Source organism: Oryctolagus cuniculus, chromosome 3 (genome assembly GCF_964237555.1).
Source record: "Oryctolagus cuniculus chromosome 3, mOryCun1.1, whole genome shotgun sequence".
Classification (NCBI taxonomy): domain Eukaryota; kingdom Metazoa; phylum Chordata; class Mammalia; order Lagomorpha; family Leporidae; genus Oryctolagus; species Oryctolagus cuniculus.
In genome coordinates, this window is record NC_091434.1 from 156,696,331 (window position 1) to 156,716,507 (window position 20,177).

The 20,177-nt window shown below is 39.7% G+C and overlaps 1 protein-coding gene across 1 annotated transcript in view; it reads left to right on the top strand.

Annotated features, from left to right (window-relative positions):
• The window catches only part of KCND2 (potassium voltage-gated channel subfamily D member 2), a 525,177-nt gene extending 505,267 nt beyond the window's left edge, over positions 1–19,910 (top strand). The window contains 5 exon segments of the mRNA NM_001082118.1: positions 3,790–3,952; positions 12,615–12,710; positions 13,592–13,684; positions 16,424–16,671; positions 19,719–19,910. Coding sequence (NP_001075587.1) covers positions 3,790–3,952; positions 12,615–12,710; positions 13,592–13,684; positions 16,424–16,671; positions 19,719–19,896 — 778 coding nt within the window. The 3' untranslated portion in view covers positions 19,897–19,910.
• The last annotated feature ends 267 nt before the right edge of the window (positions 19,911–20,177 follow it).

Consider the following 20,177-nt stretch of genomic DNA (forward strand, 5'->3'; position numbering starts at 1 on the left):
CTGCAAATGAACACTCACTCCCTTTCTCTCTCCACCATAATCACTGCTGTAGCGCCCAGCCATCTCAAGTGCTCACTCCCACTCTGGATTATGAAGGAATTCGGGATTACAAAACAAATATGGTAGAAGTAAATAATAAATATCATTTTACATGATGTAGATTTGCATAGCTTTAAGATAATAAACTACATACATATACATAGATAGATAAATAGAGATGTCTTTTCCCTGACTGACCCTTATGCTAAATTTTTTGGCTTTCATCAAACTGATTCATCTCCTCACCTTTCTTAATGTATTCAAATAACTACAAGTATTCAGGGATTGCCAACCCAGACATAGTGAACCTAGAACACAAGACAAATTTAATAAAGGGGCCAGCACTGTGGCATAGCAGTTAAAGCCAACTCCTGCAGTGCCAGCACCCCATATGGGTGCTGGTTCAAATCTCAGCTGCTCCACTTCTGATCCAGCTCCCTGCTAATATGCCTGAAAAAGCAGCAAAAGATGGCCCAAGTCTTTGGGCCCCTGCACCCACATGAGACACCCTGAAGAAGCTCCAGCTCCTGGCTTCTGATCAGCCCAGCTCCAGTTGTTGTGGCCATTTGGGAAGTGAACCAACAGATTGCCTCTGCCTCTTTGTAACTCTGCATCTCAAATAAATAAATCTTTTTTTAAAAAAAATTAATAAATACTAATTTTAAAAAATCTCTTTAGAAAGGGGCAAGAGAAACTATATGCTGGACTCATTTGGTGTTCTTATATATTTATATTTTAAAGGGCTTATTTTAATTACACCAACTCAATGTTTGTCTTCTCTGACCACAAGTATAATGGATTTTGATTTACTTTCCATTTTAAGGAACACTTTCTAGGCCACACTCAAATTCCTTTGTTTACAGCTGTATGCATGTATGTGTATGGGTGTGTGTGTGTGCACGTGCTAGCCTCCTCCAGAGCCTACTGCATAATCAGTGCAAAGGGAAAAAAGATATTTATAAAATATGAATGGCACTCCATGTGAACTGTGGCCAATATAGAAATTGGCTCCTGTGTGCACAGCAGTGTATAAAAAGAAGTTGACCTTCCAAGTCCACTGACATCTCTATATTAAGAATGTCCTCAAGCCTTTCTGCTCAGCCTCTCTAAGTTCCTCTAGTTTTGACTGTTTCTTCACCAACATAATAATCAGATGACAATTTAGGTTTTCAGATGTGCTACAGAAGGACACGGCATTCCAGGTCTTGGGTTATTATTTTTTTTTACCATAAGTTAATACTGCCAATTCTGGTACAAATTTTATTTTTAGTGAATTAGTTCAACTGCTGGTTACCCACAAATACCAACAAGAATGAGTAACTGGGCCTTCATAGCAGAAAGCAAAGCTGAGAATGGGTTTACGAAAAGCAGTGCTAGTCAATATCCCCTTTGGCCACTCTCAACAACCATTCCAAGGGCAATTCCTCTCTAACTTGAGAAAATCAAAAATAAATTTTTTTTAAAAAGATGTATTTATTTATTTGAAAGTCGCAGTTATACAGAGAGAGAAGGAGAGGCAGAGGTGGTGGGGGGAGGGGTCTTCCATCTGCTGGTTCACTCCCCAGTTGGCCACAACTGCCAGAGCTGCACCCATCTGAAGCCAGGGGCTTCTTCCAGGTCTCCCACGTGGGTGCAGGGGCCCAAGGACTTGGGCCATCTTCTACTGCTTTTCCAGGCCATAGCAGAGAGCTGGATGGGAAATGGAGCATCCAGGACTCGAAACGGCACCCATATGGGATGCTGGCACTGCAGGCAGCAGCTTTACCCCCTATGCCACAGCACCAGCCCCCAAAAATAAATTTAAAATAAAATATCACATGTAAATGCATATACAATGAAAGTAATCAAATGGTGGCCGGCGCCGCGGCTCAATAGGCTAATCCTCTGCTTGTGGCGCCGGCACACTGGGTTCTAGTCCTGGTCAGGGCACCAGATTCTGTCCCGGTTGCCCCTCTTCCAGTCCAACTCTCTGCTGTGGCCCAGGAGTGCAGTGGAGGATGGCCCAAGTCCTTGGGCCCTGCACCCACATGGGAGACCAGGAGAAGCACCTGGCTCCTGGCTTTGGATCAGCACGGTGCACCGGCCGCAGCGCGCCGGCTGCAGCGGCCATCAGAGGGTGAACCAACAGAAAGGAAGACCTTTCTCTCTGTCTCTCTCTCTCTCACTGTCCCCTCTGCCTGTCAAAAAAAAATAAAAAATAAATTTAAAAAAGAAAGTAATCAAATGGGAAAATATTATGGGGATGACTGGGGAGAAATGTCCTAAGACTGCTGTGGATTAGATATCTGGAATCAACTTCTTGGATGGAGGCATTTAAGTGACAATGTGAATAAAGATGCTCTGGGGGCTGCATGTGCAAACAGAAGCCAGATGACCACAGTGGCCAGAAGAGAATGAGTTTGATCAAGTGTGGTGTGACGTATAGATCTTTGGAGCAAAAGGTGAGGAGTTTGAATTTTAGTTTCAATTCCATTAGCCGGATTAAGTGAAGCAGCAACGATCTGATTTCCACTTCTTAAACCATAACTCTGGCTGCTGTGGTGGCGTGAATTGTAATGTGGCAAACATAGAAAGAAGATTTCAACTGAGACAATGCATCTGTGCCTCTGGTGAGACATGGCGATGGCTCAGTTTATTGTTATAACATGCAGCTTGAGTAAGGAGATTCAGACACGATAGAGTTTTGTTTGGTCAGAAACAAGAAGACTAAACAAGGGATAAGATGTGGACATCAGGGATGCAGCTCTCTCCTTTTTGGCGTGAACCACTGGGTGGTTTGTGGCTCCACTTAATGATAGGTGGCAAACAGTGGGAGGAATAGTTTTGAGGAGTGAAGAGGAAGCTAGGGAAATGAGACTTCATTTTGGCTAATTTAAGTTTGCATTGACTGATAGGAGTCCAGGGTTAGAAACAGACTAGCTCACTGGAGATGGAAGTCGGATCCTCGGGGAACCATCGGGGCTGTTGGTGTAATTTAGAGTGTCAGCTGCCTAGACAGAATTTGAAGCTATGGGATCAGATGAAATCACACAGGAAGAGCATTTATGTGGAGAAGATTAGGAGACTCAAGCCTGAGATCTGAATTACTCCAAGATTTAGAAATCAGATCAAGAGAACGGAAGCAGAAAAGATGTGAGAGAAGTGCAGTTGGTGAGGTAGGAAGATAAGGAGAGCAATGTTCCATGTGGAAGCCAAGAATGGAAACAGTGTCAAGGAAAGAATAGTCTACTAATGAGATCAAAATGAGAGATTGAATAAGATTATCATGGAGAAATGGCCTCTGGATTTCACAAGGTTAATGGGGACCTTGAAAAGTTTAGTTTTAAGTGATTACATAACATGAAAGGAATGTGATATACTACCATTTCTACTTAAATTTCATAACCAACCAAATGTTGAAGAAATTAAGTGGAAAACTGTGTTATCGAGTCTATAAATTCTACCATAGAAAGAGTAGTATTATATAGAGTTATGCCATGGCATACAAAGGACAAATTGAAAAGCTATCATTACATCATTTGCCTTCAAATAGATTCCAAACCAAGAGACTTCTGAATGTTAGCATTTTCTAAAACATTGAAAGGTAAATTTTATATTCAGATATTCATAAGTCTGAAATAATGTATATTATAATCATAAAATAGAAATAGATATGTTCAAAAAGTTTGACTTAAAGCAAAAAAAATTGTGTAATCAGTAGGCATGTGTTTCTGAGACTTCAAACAATATATATTTTTTTCTCTAACACAGGTATGGTGATATGGTACCAAAAACCATAGCAGGCAAGATTTTTGGTTCCATCTGTTCGCTGAGTGGTGTCTTGGTCATTGCTCTACCTGTTCCAGTTATTGTATCCAACTTCAGTCGGATCTACCACCAAAACCAACGAGCAGACAAACGGAGGGCACAAAAGGTGTGTATCAATCTGTGCAACATTAAGCTTTAAAGTGCTTCTATTTAGAGCAATCTGAGCTTCTCAATAGTGGCATCAACCAGGACCAGCTAAGTTATTCTGCAGTACAAAGAAGCAAGAAATAGTTCTCTATCATACTACAGGTCCATGACTAGTCTGCAGGTAGAAGTTTATTTAGACCACATACTTCAAAGTATGGGTAAAAGACCTGACAAATCAAATTGCTTCCTAAAGCCTCCCCTGGAAATCGTCTAAGCCAAAGCTTTGCATAAGCCAAAGCCAATCCCATAACCAAGTGTCTAACTTCGAAAGGGCAGAGGTATACAACCTTATCATAGTGCCAGAGACAAAAAGTAAGAAATATTTGCTGAACAGCATTAGCAATAGTAGTAAAATAAAAAATAAGAATTTTGGCAAATTTTACTAATATCAGATTTCTACTTGTGATTTATTTAGTCTTTGTCCATGGAAGGTCAAGTTGATGTAGAAGAGGATTATTGAAGGATACCAAAATGTATTTCAGATATTCTACACAGTTAACACAAGAACTAGAACTATTTAATCATTTGCGTGTGGTTCTTATTCCTGGACCAGCAGTTGGCCATTTCTCTGGACTGTGTACTACTAATTAATTCTTCTAACACTAAATATGGTGCATAATCATTCATGAAATGGGGAAAGCCATAAGGTTAAAACATGCAAATATATACAATTTTGTATTAACGCCTAATCATATTAACAGTATTTAATACTGTGTGTCAGGCACTGTTCTAATATTTTTCAAAAATACTTCATATAATCATCAAACTCTAGGAGTGGGGTAACATTATTATTCTCATTAATTGGTGGGAATCCTAAGGTACCCCCAAAATGGAGCAGTTCTAAGGTCACATACCTAAGGGGTTGGAGAAACACTATTCAGTCCAAGTAGGTCTGGTTCCCTTCAACACTATAATCAGCTGCCTCTCAGAAAAACTGATTGAACGTTGATGTTTTCCCCTCCCTCATTCTTTGTCAAAATTGTCACCTTGAGAGGCAGGATCTTTTGTGCTTAGAAATAACCTTGGAAATATCTTTTGTAGCTTCCTCAAGGCTTATAGTGCAATATTTTCTATGGTCTTTGTGGCCACTATATCCTTGTCCTTTAAAGTTTTATATATATATATATTTAAACAATCCAAAAACCCCTCATTACCATGACTAACGTGGAATCACATTCTGGTTAACATGGTATAACTGTAAACTATCATGAGAGATTTTGAGTCAGTTCATGCCTGGTTCTGTAGGTAATTCTAGAATAGATTATAAATTGCTTTTGAACAAGGCTGGTCTCTTTAGTAATAAAAAAAAATCACATAAAGCAACTAACTGGGAAGTTCACGTTAATCACTCTGCTTACACAGCATTGTCCAGAGAATTTATTGATATCTATTGCCAGAGATCCTCTTCCTCTAGCAAAGAATCACTTTTTCAGCCTTGTATCATCAGCCTTGTAATTGTTTGCTTCTGCTTCTGCCACCCACTCTGACCCTTTAGACTTAGGGAATCTGGAACCTACTCCATTTCTATCAATGTCTGATAAGGTCTTAACTAGACAGTGGCATGAGGGTAAATATACCAGGAAACTGTGGCACCTCTCCCTCACCTCCACTATTGGTAATGGTTATAGATTTATTTACTCATTCAGTTGTTCAGTAGACATTTATTGAGTACAGTATATTTGCCACAGTGAAACTGAATTGATGCAGTGGCAGGTAGTAGGGTTAATATCTTGAAGCACGGAGCCTACCGTGTTTTAAAATGCCCACCTGTGATGAATGCCCACCTGTGAGTAATTATCTTGCAATAATGGCAACAGTAATTGTAACTTAATAATACTAGCAACAACACTTTCTAGAGCTTCTAGTTTGTCTGGGGTGCTTTGTGTGTCTGTTATTTAGAATATACACAACCAATTTACAGAGGAGGAATTATTTCCACCCTACAGATGACTTGCACATACTCACACACCTAGTAATTAAAGCCCCAGACAAGAAATTTCTAACTCATTACACCAGTAAATCTTTTAGGTTTTTCCTGCAGATAATTCTAAATACAGTAGGTTTTCAATTAATGAGCCAAGCTACAGTGCAAGTCAATATTTTACTTTTCATATGATGATTTTGACATTTACACGGAAAGATGTCACTGATACTCAACCTGTCATTTATCACACCCTACTGTGGTGATACTCAACATTTATATTCAGTGAAATCATCTGCAGAGCTTGTTTTGAACATAAATTAGTGGGCCCCACCCCCAAAGCACCCTATTCTGTAGCTGTGGATTACAGCCTGCCTATCTGACAATTTGCATTTCTAACAAGTTCCCAGGTGAAACTGATATGCTAGTCTTGGGACAACACCTTGAAAACTATCACCTAATACATTTAGCAATGTCCAAATCACAGGGTTTTTAAATGTAATTCTAGAATAATGAAAATGCAAGAGATAGTTCTTAGCTAGACCTTTTTTTTTTCCTTTGAAGATTTTATTTATTTATTTATTTGAAAGGTAGAGTTATAGAGAGAGGGAGAGAGAGAGAGAAAGATCTTCCATCTGCTGGTTCACTCCCCAAATGGCTGCAACTGCTGGAGCTGAGCCGATCCAAAGCCAGGCACTTCTTCCTGGTCTCCCATGTGGGCGCAGGGGCCTAAGCAGCTGGGCCATCTCCCACTGCTTTTCCAAGCCTTATGCAGAGAGCTGGATCAGAAGAGGAGCAGCCAGGATATGAAACCACCGCAGATGGAGGCTTAACCTACTACACCACAGTGCCAACACCCCTAACTACATCTTGAGAGTGATCTTATATTATCTACTATTAAAAATAAAATCTTGGGGGCCAGCACTGTGACATAGCAGATAAAGGCACTGCCTGCAGGGGCCAGCATCCCATATGGGTACCAGTTCAAGTCCTGGCTGCTCCAGTTCCAGTCCAGCTCCCTGCTGATACATCTGGGAAAGCAGCAGAAAATGGCCCAAGTCATGGACCCCCTGCACCTATGTGGGAGTCTCAGATGAAGCTTCCAGCTCCTGGCTTCAGCCTGGCCCAGCACTGGCTGTTAAGACCATTTGGGGAGTGAACCAGCGAATGGAAAACTCTCTCTCTCTCTGCCTCTGCCTCTCCCTTTTACCTCTCTGTAACTCTTTCAAATAAAATAAATAAATCTCAAAAAAAAATAATAAAGATAAAATCTCCTAGTTTCTACCCCAAATATCTGTGTATCTTGTTCTTTTATTTGTTTATAGCCTAATAGCCTGGTATTATCGACATCAAGGGAGTACATAATTCTGCATATCCACTCTGTTTCAGCCTTACTGAATTAGCTCTGCTCTTGTGTCTCCTGTCTATCCCTACAAGTCCTGAAGTAGCCACCTGCAAATTTCTACTCAAGGTTCAAGAGTTATGTCAAATACCATTCTGTACATGAAATTTTTTCTGGACATTGTAGCATCACTAATTATCCATTCTGCTCTTCTGCAATATTCTGCATACATTCTATTATTAAATATGTGAATATTATATCATACTTTCCCTGAGCGCAGCACCTGGCATACAACAGGCCTTCATATTTTTGCAATGAGTGAAAGAATGAGTGTGTGAACAAGTAAGGCTTGTTCACCTTGACAGAGGCTTCCGAGACTGGAGGACACTGAACATTCAAAAGGCCAATCATAGGCCAGCTCAGTAAGCTAATCCTCCACCTGTGGCACTGGCACACCGGGTTCTGGTGCCAGTTGGGGTGCCAGATTCTGTTCCGGTTGCTCCTCTTCCAGTCCAGCTCTCTACTGTGGCCCAGGAGTGCAGTGGAGGATGGCCCAGGTCTTTGGGCCCTGCACCTGCATGGGAGACCAGGAGAAGCACCTGGCTCCTGGCTTCGGATTGGCCGTCGTGCGCTGGCCGTAGCGGCCATTTTGGGGGTGGAAAACGGAAAAAGGAAGATCTTTCTCTCTCTCTCTCTCTCTCTAACTCTGCCTGTCAAAAAATTTTTTAAAAAATAAAATAAAAATTTTTTAAAAAGGCCGATTATAAACAATACTAGGAAGCATGGTTTTGTCTGTAATACCCTCTTCACCCTCTTCATTTCTTCCCTTTTCTGGCACTGTCATTGCTTTTTGCCTTCCACTGATCCACATCCCAGCACTGATTCTGCCCAGCCCTGACATCTCCAGAATTAACCAAGCTCTAGAACCATTAATACTGCACTGTCTCCTGTTGAATTCCTTTAACTCTTTTATCATTGTTTGGCACTAGCTTTCCTCATTACAAGAGTGGCCCTATTCCTTAGCAAGTAGAAAGATTCCAATGAAGTCTTAATGCATGAAGCCGATGAAGCTTGATTTGCCACCTCTACCTGCAGCACTTTACTAAACCTTCAATGAAACAAACAACTGCAAGTGGAGCTTCCAATACGCATGCTACAGGAGTATGTGTGCCAATATCTGAGACATGAGGGATTGTCTAAGATTAACCAGGGAGAGAGGCTTTCTCCCCTCACTTTGAAGGTTGCTTTACTTTTTGAAAGTACTGAAAATATTTTGTGATTTGCTAACAAGATGGTCCAATCACTTCCCTCAATCTACCTCATATTTCATTTAGAATATGGCTGCCCATTTAGGGGAATCCTGATGTTGATAATGCTTGGCTTAAAGATCTTTGTCTGATGGGCTCCCAGCCTCGGTTTCAGAAAATGCACTGTAAAGTTTATAATATAATTTGATGTAATTAAAAAACCATCTCCTTGCTAAAAATCATTGTGTTCTACTCTACAGCATTCAGCTTCACAGTAAAAGTTCAATGTCGAATTAGCTAGAGAAAAATTGCATGCTCTTTCCGTCTATGATCCTTGCAATGAACATCCACGATAAATATTGTGGGGATCCCAACAGCGAAGAAATCTGTTTAGCATCTCATCATTTCCCAGCCGTTCAGTGACAGCAGAACCAGTCCTTTGCTTCACCTAGCTGGTTGCTATATTATCCAGTAGATGTACTATTCCTTGAAACCAACATGGGCAAAATCAGAATTTATGAAAAAATTTGGGTAAATAGGAAAAGATGGTGCTTATGAGACAAAATTAGGTCCTCTCACTCTCTGTATTTCTTAAAGCAGATAAATAATTGGAAAATAATGGCAAAGGTCTTACATAAACCCATTTTTAACTAAGATGTTGGAATCTTCTTTTGTTCCATGCAGGCTAATGTCAAGTATTTGCTGCAACCTTCCTTTAATTCTCATACTATTTTCTGGTACTTTGCCATGCCAAGAAGTTGTGTTTCCTGCAGGGGTAGGAGCAGGGGAGTGGAAGGAGCGTACTTCCTCTTATCAGCAGCTTGTTTTCTTTTAACCTCCCGATCGCACAGCCGGAGTTGCCAAGATTGTCATACTAAGTAGGTCAGAAGTAAAGTGATTTTCTAAAACATCTTTGTAAAATAATTTCCCTCAATTACCTGCTGGAACCAAAGATGTAATCACAGGTCATAAAGGCTAGCATTCAACAGACATTTGGTATGGTACTCCACAAGACCAATTAAATCAATTAGCTTGTACAATATTGTAGCAAAATGAAAGAAAAGCCGTGATTGAAATTGAGATGGAAGCTTCTTTTTTTAACACAGTGCATGAATTAGCCAATATGGTTATTCTGTCTGGAAAACATTTCTTTTTCCCAAAGCTTAGAGCTACTGCTAGAGTAAAGATTGTCATCATAGGTGGGCTTTGCTTTATAGGATGAGAAATAGACAACATTTTCCTTTGCTGGACAGTATTTTTTGGTTAATGTATTTGTCTCATTAGTGGAAGAAATAATGTTTCCTGATGCTGTAGTGAAATGCTTGGAGAATGACACGAATGAACTAGTAACTGTGATATTGCCAATGTCATTACACACAGTAGTCGCAAAAATAAAAGGAGCTGGAAAGAGAAAGCAAGGAAGGCAGGAAGGAAACAGAGACAGGAAAGAGAGAGGGAGGGAGGAGTGGATGGGAGAGAATCAAAGGGAACCAAAAGCACAATGAATTTTCCAGGAAATCAAAGGCATTTTAGGACTAAAACTTCAACAATAGCCCCTTTCTGAAAACCAAAATATAAACTGCTTAGTTCTGAATTATTAGGCCAATTCTAAGTCTTTTCCTAATATGCTTGTCACTTGCCACTGGTTTTGTTTTTTGCTTTTGTTCTTATTTAGAGTCTGGCCAGGAATTTTTTGACTCCTCAGCACAGCTGTTGAAGTTAAAAATTTTCTACCTTCCAACAGAAGTCACTGGTGTTGTCTCAGTATTTTGAGTAATCTAAGCATACTACCAACAAAGAATTAAAATGCCCACTTTTCCGGTCAATTATGAATATGATCTTTGTACAAAGTGTTATTTTAACCTGAAATCAACACATAGGAAGAATGAATTTAGGGAAAGAGGGCGGAGTTAAACTCAGATACTAGCATAAAGCTATTTTGAGAGCTTCACACTTCTCAGTGCTACTCTCAAATAATGTAGATGAAAGGGCATTCTGCTACAATGACTTTGGAGGGAAGTCTGGGGAAAACTGTTCAACTAAATACACTGAGATCAGTACACCCCTGCTCCATATACTATCCTACCCTTTTTGATCTGGGACTAATTCTGCTTTCAGCAATTTATCCAGCAGATAAGCTTATCCTGATATGCAAAGCAAAGGGCGCTTCAAAACATCTTGATTAGTAGCTGTAACTGAATAAATGTTTTGGTCATACAGTGGTATATAATATGTCCATCAAAAATGCGCTAAATCTAACTGTGTATGTATGGAAGGAGGTCCAAGATATACCAACTGAAAGCAATTACATGCAAAACAATGGGGCCAGCCAAGTTGATGTGCAGCAGATTAAGCCACCTCCTACAATGCCAGCAACCCCTATCACAACACTGGTTCGAGCCCCAGCTGCTCAGTTCCAGATCCAGCTCTCTGCCAATGCACATGGAAAAGCAGAAGATAACCCCGGTTCTTTGCACCCTGCCACCCATGTGGGAGATCCACTGGCATTCCAGCCTCCTGGCTTTCCCAGGCCATAGCAGAGAGCTGGCTTGGAAGAGGAACAGCTGGAAATAGAACCAGCGCCCATATGTGATGCCAGCATTTCAGGCCAAGGCTCTAACCCGCTGCGCCACAGCCCCAGCCCAAAATATAGATAATTTTAACATTTTTCCTTAAAGAGCATTTCCCAGGCTTGAGGGAAAGCGGGGGAGGGTGGGAATCTTTGAGGGCTGAGAAATGTATTAGCTAGATATACATCACACAAATAGTCACCAAAGAAGTACTTTGCAGGAAGTAACATCTAGACTCCCTCTGACAAAAAGACGTGCAACATCAGATCTACCATAGAACAGAATACCAAAATCTAGCTAACCAGCCAGTTTGCTCAGTAAGACCACTTTGGCAATCTCACTGTTCCTGCAAACAATTGGACTACCCTAAATTCTCTAAATTGAAGACACATCATCTGTATGAAAACTGCTTTAAAACTTAAAAATAATTTTGCAAAATTCCATACATAGACTTACTTTGTTCTTCATTTCAAAAAGTAGTGGGTGCCAGTGTTGTGATGTAGTACGTTTAAGCCATTGCCTGTGACACCCACATCCCATTTGAGTACCAGGCCATTGCAAGCATTTGGGGAATGAACCAATGGATGGGAGTTCTCTCTCTCTCTCTCTTTCAAATAAATAAAATACTTTTAAAAACAAAGATTGAGAGAAATTGGATGAGCATTTCACAGTCGTGTGAACTGCGCCAGTAGACATAGCACATAAATTCAGGGATTGTTTTTTTAGTCCATGTATTTAGAATTGGATCTACTTTGACTAATTTAACAGGATGAATGCAGAATTAAAATTTTATATTAAAAGATGTAGCTACAGCTTAATAGTGGTTATTTATTTGTGTGTGTGTGTGTGTTTTGTTTGTTTTGTTTTTTGTTTTGGTTTTGTTTTGTTTTGTTTTGAGAGACAGAGAGAGAAACAGAAAGACATATGGGGGAAGGGCACATTTGGAGATAGGAACTAAATCCAGGTCTCCCATGTGAAATAGGAACTCAGTACTGGAGATAGCATCCCAGGTATACTGGAGCCATCACTACTGCTCCCATGGGCTGCACTGGCAGGAAGCAGACCCAGAAGGAAAAAAGAAAACAAGGAGGGGTGGGGGAGGAAGGAAGGAAAGCTGGCAGGCCTACACCTGGTTTCTGGAACTTAGTTACTTGTTTTCAAAAGGACATTAGCTTAAGAGAAAAGGAGGTGTAGCTGATTTGCTAGGCTACATTCTTTTTCAGTTCATTATGTTTTCTCTTGACACAATTGAAAGAAACAATAACAAAGTAACTTAATCATACTGGAAAGATTCACTTAAATTATTCCTAAATGCATTACCCAAATTTATGTAGTCAACTGTAGCTATCCTTATTATTATCAGGTAGTCATCTTGATAAATATTAGCTAATGAGAAGTGCTCAAAAAGGAAAAGAGGGGTCGTTTTTATTAATTCTATGTGAAAACCTGAATTACTTTAAGAAATATGTATGCTGACATTAGGATCATCCAGAGTGCACCCACTCCTAAGCATTAACAGGATACTTATTTTTCTCCTGTAGAAAGCTAGACTGGCCAGAATCCGGGCAGCCAAAAGTGGAAGTGCGAACGCCTACATGCAGAGCAAACGCAACGGTTTACTCAGCAATCAGCTGCAGGTACAGCCAAGCACTGCACTTGTTTCTAATGTTCCATTTACTGGTGTAATATCGATTGAGTTCTACCTAGCCGTATCATTTTATTGTGGGTAATTATGAAAATGGCTCCTGAAACAACGCAAGTGTCATTTCGTTTTAGCTTCTCCCCGTACATTTCAGTTGGCCGTAGGTTAGACGCTGTGCTATGAACTATTGCCAATGACTCATGATGCCTGATCGTGATTGGACAGTGTTTTTGCACATCTCATGTTACATGGCAGGGGTAAAAGATGTGCAATAATTCAAAGGCTGAATTCTTCTCTGTTACAAAATAACTTAAGTTTCTTAAAGTTCATTTGGGTGAGGAGGGGTTGAGGGAGTGACAGGACAGCTGATTTTCCTTCTAAGTGAAGGGGGGACACCATTCAGTGTTATGAGGGCCACATGGTACGTGTATAAATGAGAAACTTTACATTTACTTCAAAACTTTCCTTTCATATTAAGGGTTCCAGTCATCTTTTTCTCCCCACAAAATAGCTACTGTGTAAATGAGCATGATAGTGGTTTTATGATGATGCAGTTACTAGGTTAAGTTTTTTATGCAAAAATAATCGTTCTGAGGTTTACAAAGATAGTTGGTCATTGAATCGGTAAGAGAGATTTCAATGTTCAATTCAGGAAGACACGTCTGAAGGATAAGACTGCTAATTTGATGAAAATGTAAATGCTGATCATCCAAGTTAGAAGCAACTGTACATTTGTTCCTATTTAGTTTTAAAAAAAAAAAAATCCTGACATTTAATCTTGGAAAATAGGTCAGATCTCTCTGTGGAAAATGTAGCTGAGGTTCTCATTGTTTGCAAATAAAATAGAAAGCCATTCTGTCTTCTCTGTGTCCACAGTCCTCGGAGGAGGAGCCAGCCTTTGTTAGCAAGTCCGGCTCCAGCTTTGAAACCCAGCACCACCACCTGCTTCACTGCCTGGAGAAAACCACGGTAAGGAGACAGCACGACTGCCTGCCTCTGCCTGCAGCAGTACTTCCATGTGCTTCTGTGCATACTAATGCTTCCAAGCATGATTTCACTGTCTGCGTTACAGGGAAGCATGCTAACTCTCTCACACACACACAAACAGCATTTGAAATCACTCTGAAAGACTATGGTCATGTTTCAGCATGGTAGATATTTTAGAGATTTAGTTACGATGTTTTATTCTCAGTGGTTACCTGAAGTCTAGTCTACATTATCAGTTAAATGAAGATGGAAGTTGTCTTTCAATAGCAAATCTATAAAATGCCATTTTCCTTGATTCTTAAAATGCTGGTAAATCAGTAAAAAAGGAAATTCAAGTGTTGCTGACATCGGATAAAGAGAATATGAATAGTGCTAAAAAATAGAACACCAGAATGTAGGCATTACTTTCATTAGTGTAATGATTAAGAATAGATAATAAACACCATACATTCTCATAAGAAGATGACGCATTTAATCACTTATGTGCCCCTGAGTGTGAAGGGATCTGCATCTCTCCACTTCCAAACACCAAGTCAGACCTTTGCCATAGCAAAGGGACCCAATCTCTGACTATCTTGTCAGGGTCACAATCTGTGACCACACAGCAGAACAAAACTTTCACAATCAAGTCAGTTCACACACTCCCTGACATGCAATGATTTGTACTTTCAATTCCAGTGCAGTACTCATCTGTTTATTCTTTTACCTAAGTCACTCACTTGCTATGCACCTAACAATGAGCCAGGTCCAAGACACACCATGAATCAAGTGTGGCCCCAGTGACCACATAGCTTCTGTTTATGGGGCAAAATACAGAGCCTGTTACTGGAGGAGGACAAAGTCCTGGAAGCCACAGTGGGGTGGGACACATGGCTGTGAGGTGACAAGCTCAGACAGACTTCCTGAAGGAACTTGAGGCCTACAGACTTACCAGGAGTTCAGTAAGCAAATAAATGAAGGCACTAATGTGCTGTTGTGTATCTGAAGAGGGGCAAGTATGTGCCTATGAGGAAATGCAAGAACTTGAGGTTGGCCAGAAGGAGAAAGTGTAGTTGGCGTAAGAGGTGGTAGAGAGAAAAGCAGAGGCCAGATAATGCTGGGCTGTGGAGGCAAGGGAACAATGTTCATCTATATCTGATGATAAGAGAAAAACTCTTTATGCATTCTAAGTCACAATTACAATTGTGTTTTTAAATAAAAATGTAGACAAGGCTATAATGCATTAGAATAACTCTCTGAAAGTTAATGACAAGATGCATTATCCTTGTCTTTTTCCTCTCATTTTATTTTCCCTTTTTCTCTATTTTACCATTTAGGGCTTTCCTTGTAATAAAAAAATAACAACATGACTTAATTTAGTTTAAATCGAGTGATCCACAAGGTGGATGGTAGCCAATAATAAAATACTTCTTCACTTCCAATCACTAATGAGATAAATTACAATCTCATGCATTGTAATTTTGACTATGTTTGAAATGTGCTTTGGAAGAGAAGAAAACAGGTCATGAATGTTTTCTGTACTGTATTTTCTCTTTAATATTTAATGTGAAATTCAGTCTTATCATATCCTCTGGACTTTAAACAAACAGTAGAATGTTAAATTCCATGTATTTCAAAATGCTTGCCTCAGCAAACAAATGGCAAAGTGAATAACTTAAAATCTATTTCTTGTTAGCCAGTAAACATATTCAACTGCTGTAGTATTTTAGAATGAGAGATAGCTAAGTGGAATCCAGTGAGTGCAAAAGCTTCCATCAAAAGACTATTAACCCCACACAAGTAAAAGATAGTAATTGAGGTTGCTCTGTAATACTTGATAAAAAATAGTTTTCCCTCAGATCTCTGAGATAAAATTCTTGCATAGACATTTTATTAAACATCTTAAAAGCCAAATGTATATTGTGTTCCTTTAAAATACAAAAGGTGAAATGACGCCCAGGACCACTCGCTTCTGGGCTGGTAGTGAGGAAGATAGAAGCAGAGAAACCCTGGCCCCAGCAGTGTCATGACTAGAGTCAGTGATATGTTGCAGCATTGAGAAAGGAGGCGACAGAAATTCAGTTCTACCTTTGAGACAGACACAAGGGCACACTTGGCAGATAAATGTATTGCATTCAGTGCTAAGTCTCATTTTTCTATAACTGAGCATTTTTGAAGAGCATATAAGGAAGCGAAAAGGATCATAAGCATCTTTTGCTAATGAAAAAATGCTTTCAATCCCACATGGAATATTTGTTAATATAAGAGATCTTCAAAAAGTTTGTGGAAAATAAATATTATGAAAATAAAGTAGGCATGGATTTCCAAAAGTTTTAGCAACAAAATGAATCTTTTAATTTTTTATCTTAATTCTATTTTCCATGAACTTGGTAAGGTCCTTTCATATATAACAGACAATCAAACTAACTTGGGACATATTATTAAGATATTGTTATTTCCATAACTTCAATCTGCCTACAAATGTGAACTTCACAAAATTGTGATAGTCTATATATGTATATGTCAAATCTCTAGGTCCAGCTAGAGTCATTTTGTTTCCACACAAATGCCAATAGAAGTGGTTTGGATATTCTAATCATGAAAATGGTGCTCCTGGTTGAATCCCTTCTAACTATCCATGGGCATATTTAAGTTTTTAAAATAAAGCTATGTATTTCCTTTTTTAAGTTAAAAAAAAAAGGTGTTTCTCTTTCTTTACCTTTTCTTATCACTGTTAAACAGAATCATGAGTTTGTGGATGAACAAGTCTTTGAAGAAAGCTGCATGGAAGTCGCAACTGTTAATCGGCCTTCAAGTCACAGCCCCTCTCTCTCTTCACAACAAGGAGTCACCAGCACTTGCTGTTCACGACGACACAAAAAAACGTTCCGCATTCCCAATGCCAACGTATCAGGAAGCCAACGAGGCAGTGTGCAAGAACTCAGTACCATTCAGATCAGATGTGTGGAGAGAACACCGCTATCTAACAGGTACCCGAGGTTAATCTGTGCTGTGTACACACAGCTATACTGGTTCATAAGTCACCTTCTGCAGTGACGTTTTACCTGTGTAGCATCTAAGTCTTTGCTCCTAGGAATAGAGACAAAACTGATACTGAAACAGGTAGGAAAATAAGTCTACTGGTATACCCCAAAGTGATCAAATGAGCAGTTGTATCAGTTTTAAGAGTAGGAAGAAGGGGGCAGGCATTATGAGACAGCAGGTTACGCCACACTCTTGGGTACACTCTTGGTACACTCTTGGGTACACCTGCATCCCCTAATGTCATGCCTCTGTTTCCAATCCAGCTCCATGCTCATGCTCCTGGAATGCAGTAGATGGTGGCCCAAGTACTTGGGTCCCTGATATCCACATAGGAGTCCAGAACTTCTTTCAGGTCTCCTAACTTCAGGCTGGCCCAGCTCTAGCTGTTGAGGGCATTTGGGTGTAAATCGACAGATGAATGAACTCTCTCACTCTCTTGCTCTCAAAAGATTAATAAGTAAATACTGCAAAGAAGAGTGAAAAGAAGAGAAGGTTGATCTGGTACATACAAATATGTGGTATCACTTCAAGTCCACTTTTTCTTTTATTTGAACAAGGACTTCTATACTCAGAAGCTCATCCTGTAAATGCAAATAGCCTGAAACTATAAACAACACTGCTAAAAGAGAAAGTGTAATCAACAGCAATATGACTGAAGGTCATTCAATAGCACCTAAAAATATGTCAACACAGTCAACAAAATGGTGAAAATTAAAACTATGCCTAGGCCGGCGCCGCGGCTCACTAGGCTAATCCTCCGCCTTGCGGCCCTAGCACACCAGGTTCTAGTCCCAGTTGGGGCGCCGGATTCTGTCCCGGTTGCCCCTCTTCCAGGCCAGCTCTCTGCTGTGGCCAGGGAGTGCAGTGGAGGATGGCCCAAGTGCTTGGGCCCTGCACCCCATGGGAGACCAGGATAAGTACCTGGCTCCTGCCATCGGATCAGCACGGTGCGCCAGCTGCAGTGCGCCGGCCGCGGCGGCCATTGGAGGGTGAACCAACGGCAAAAGGAAGACCTTTCTCTCTGTCTCTCTGTCTCTCTCTCACTGTCCACTCTGCCTGTCAAAAAAAAAATAAAAAATAAAGAAAACTATGCCTATACAAATTTCCTTTATACACATACAGTATTGACCATAAAGTTACTTCTGGCCATGGACATAAAGGTCAATTCAATTAAAAATAAGTAAAATACAAAAATTTTTTCATCTTGGATTAGTTATGGGCAATTTTAGTGAAATATTTATACAGATATTTTCTCTTTGTTTTTCTGTGTTCACTATTTGTTTTCACCACAAACACACATATGTAATAAAAAGTAGTACATTTAAACTGTAGATCATTTAAAAGGTCAGTTTCATCCAAAATAATTTTGAGTTGCTCTTTAGAGTAACATATTTTTAGATTAATAATCCATAAATTTTCATTATTTGTTGGTATTCAATAGTATTTGCTGAAAACCTGGATGAAAGTCTGAATTCAGGCTGTGTTTATTTATATAAATTGGATGACCCTGGGATCCAATGTTAATATTTGGAGTAACAAAAGTATCTCTTTAACATACTTCACCTCTGCATTGTTTCATATCTAATACATAACAAAGCAGTAAAAGGAGAAATGTTTAGGAAGAAAACCTTAGGAAATGAATATGTAAATTGCTTTTCTTGTCTCTTACACTCTTTTATCACAGAGAGTATAAAGTTCATGTAAGAATAGCACTTGGGAAACCTTGGAGTATTTTTTAAGGAAATTTATTTTATTTGAAAGTTGGGATCACAGAGACATAAGAGATGTCTTCCATCCACTGGCTCTCTTCCCAAAAGGTTGCAACAGCCAGGGCTCAGCCAAGCCAAAACCAGGAGCCGGGAACTCCATCCAGGAGTGGCACAGCCATCATCTGCTGCTTCCCAAAATCATTAGTGGGAAGCTAGATTGGAAACAGAGTTGCCAGGACTAGAACTGGCACTCTGATATGGAATCTGAGCATCCCACTGCACCAGGATGCCTGGCCCAAACTTAAAGTGTTTGATTAAAAAAGCTTTTTTGAGGATTTTTAACAGATAGTCATGATGGAGGTGAAAACTTTGAGGGCATTATACAAGGGTTCTCTGAAAAGTTCATGGAAATGCTTATTAAAAACTAGGTATGGATTCCAAAATTTTTATACCAAAATAATTCCACTTTCCCATGAACTTTTTATAGTACCTAAGATACCCTAAAATGATGTAATAAGAATATTCTGTGCTCAAGAAATCCAAATAATGGGACATTTTCATAATGGTTTCTCAAAACCTTCAGAGTTCCTATCTTTTTTTAAAAAATGTAAAGTTTACCTTATTACTTTTTTTTAAGATTTATTTATTTATTTGGAAGTCAGAGTTACACAGACAGAGGAGAGCAGAGAGGTCTTTCATCTAATGGTTCACTCCCCAATTGGCTGCAATGGCTGGAGCTGTGTTGATCTGAAGCCAGGAGCCAGGAGCTACTTCTGGGTTTCCCATGCAGGTGCAGGGGCCCAAGGACTTGGGCCATCTTCCACTGCTTTCCCAGGCCATAGCAGAGAGTTGGATCGGAAGTGGAGTAGCCAGGTCTTGAACCGATGCCAGTGTGGGATGCCGGCGCTTCAGGCCAGGGCGTTAACCCAGTGCGCCACAGCACCAGCCCCAGAGTTCCTATCTTAAATTATTTTAATTTGTTCAACTGATGATATCCAAATCTTTCCTGATCTTCTCTCTTGTATTTTTATAGAATACACTTTGTTTGAGAAACAGTTGATTGAACCAAACTGAGTTGGCTTTAGAAATTTATTTAATGGTATGAACTAATATTCATGTCAATACATATTAAGAGTTGAAATTTCAGGGTTTTTTTAATTATGGTCATTTTTCTTACACATTTAAAATGTTATTTATAATAATTAGAATATGCATTGCTCAATTGTATGAAAACAAATTTAAATAAGCAACTGATTTCATTAAATCGGTATTTTTCTCATCAGCCGATCCAGTTTAAACGCCAAAATGGAAGAGTGTGTTAAACTAAACTGTGAACAACCATATGTGACCACAGCAATAATAAGCATCCCAACACCTCCAGTGACCACACCAGAGGGAGATGACAGGCCAGAATCTCCTGAGTACTCAGGAGGAAATATTGTCAGAGTGTCTGCTTTGTAAGACAGTTGGAAGAAGTCCAAGAGAATTTGAGCCCTGGCTGTGGAAAGAATCTCAATGTAGAAGAAAGAAGAAATAATAAACCATTTGCAGATTAAGACAGCAATGGGAGAAGGTTGGAGTGAAACAAAAACAAAGCTTCCAACCTTGAGGCTGTGAATAAAACCACCAAATGGCATTTCCAGACAGAGTTTGACCTGTTAGAGGAATATTCTGTGACCCTTTGACTTTGCGAATGAGCACAATGAAATGCCGCCTATTGATGCTTCTTATGATCAGAACTC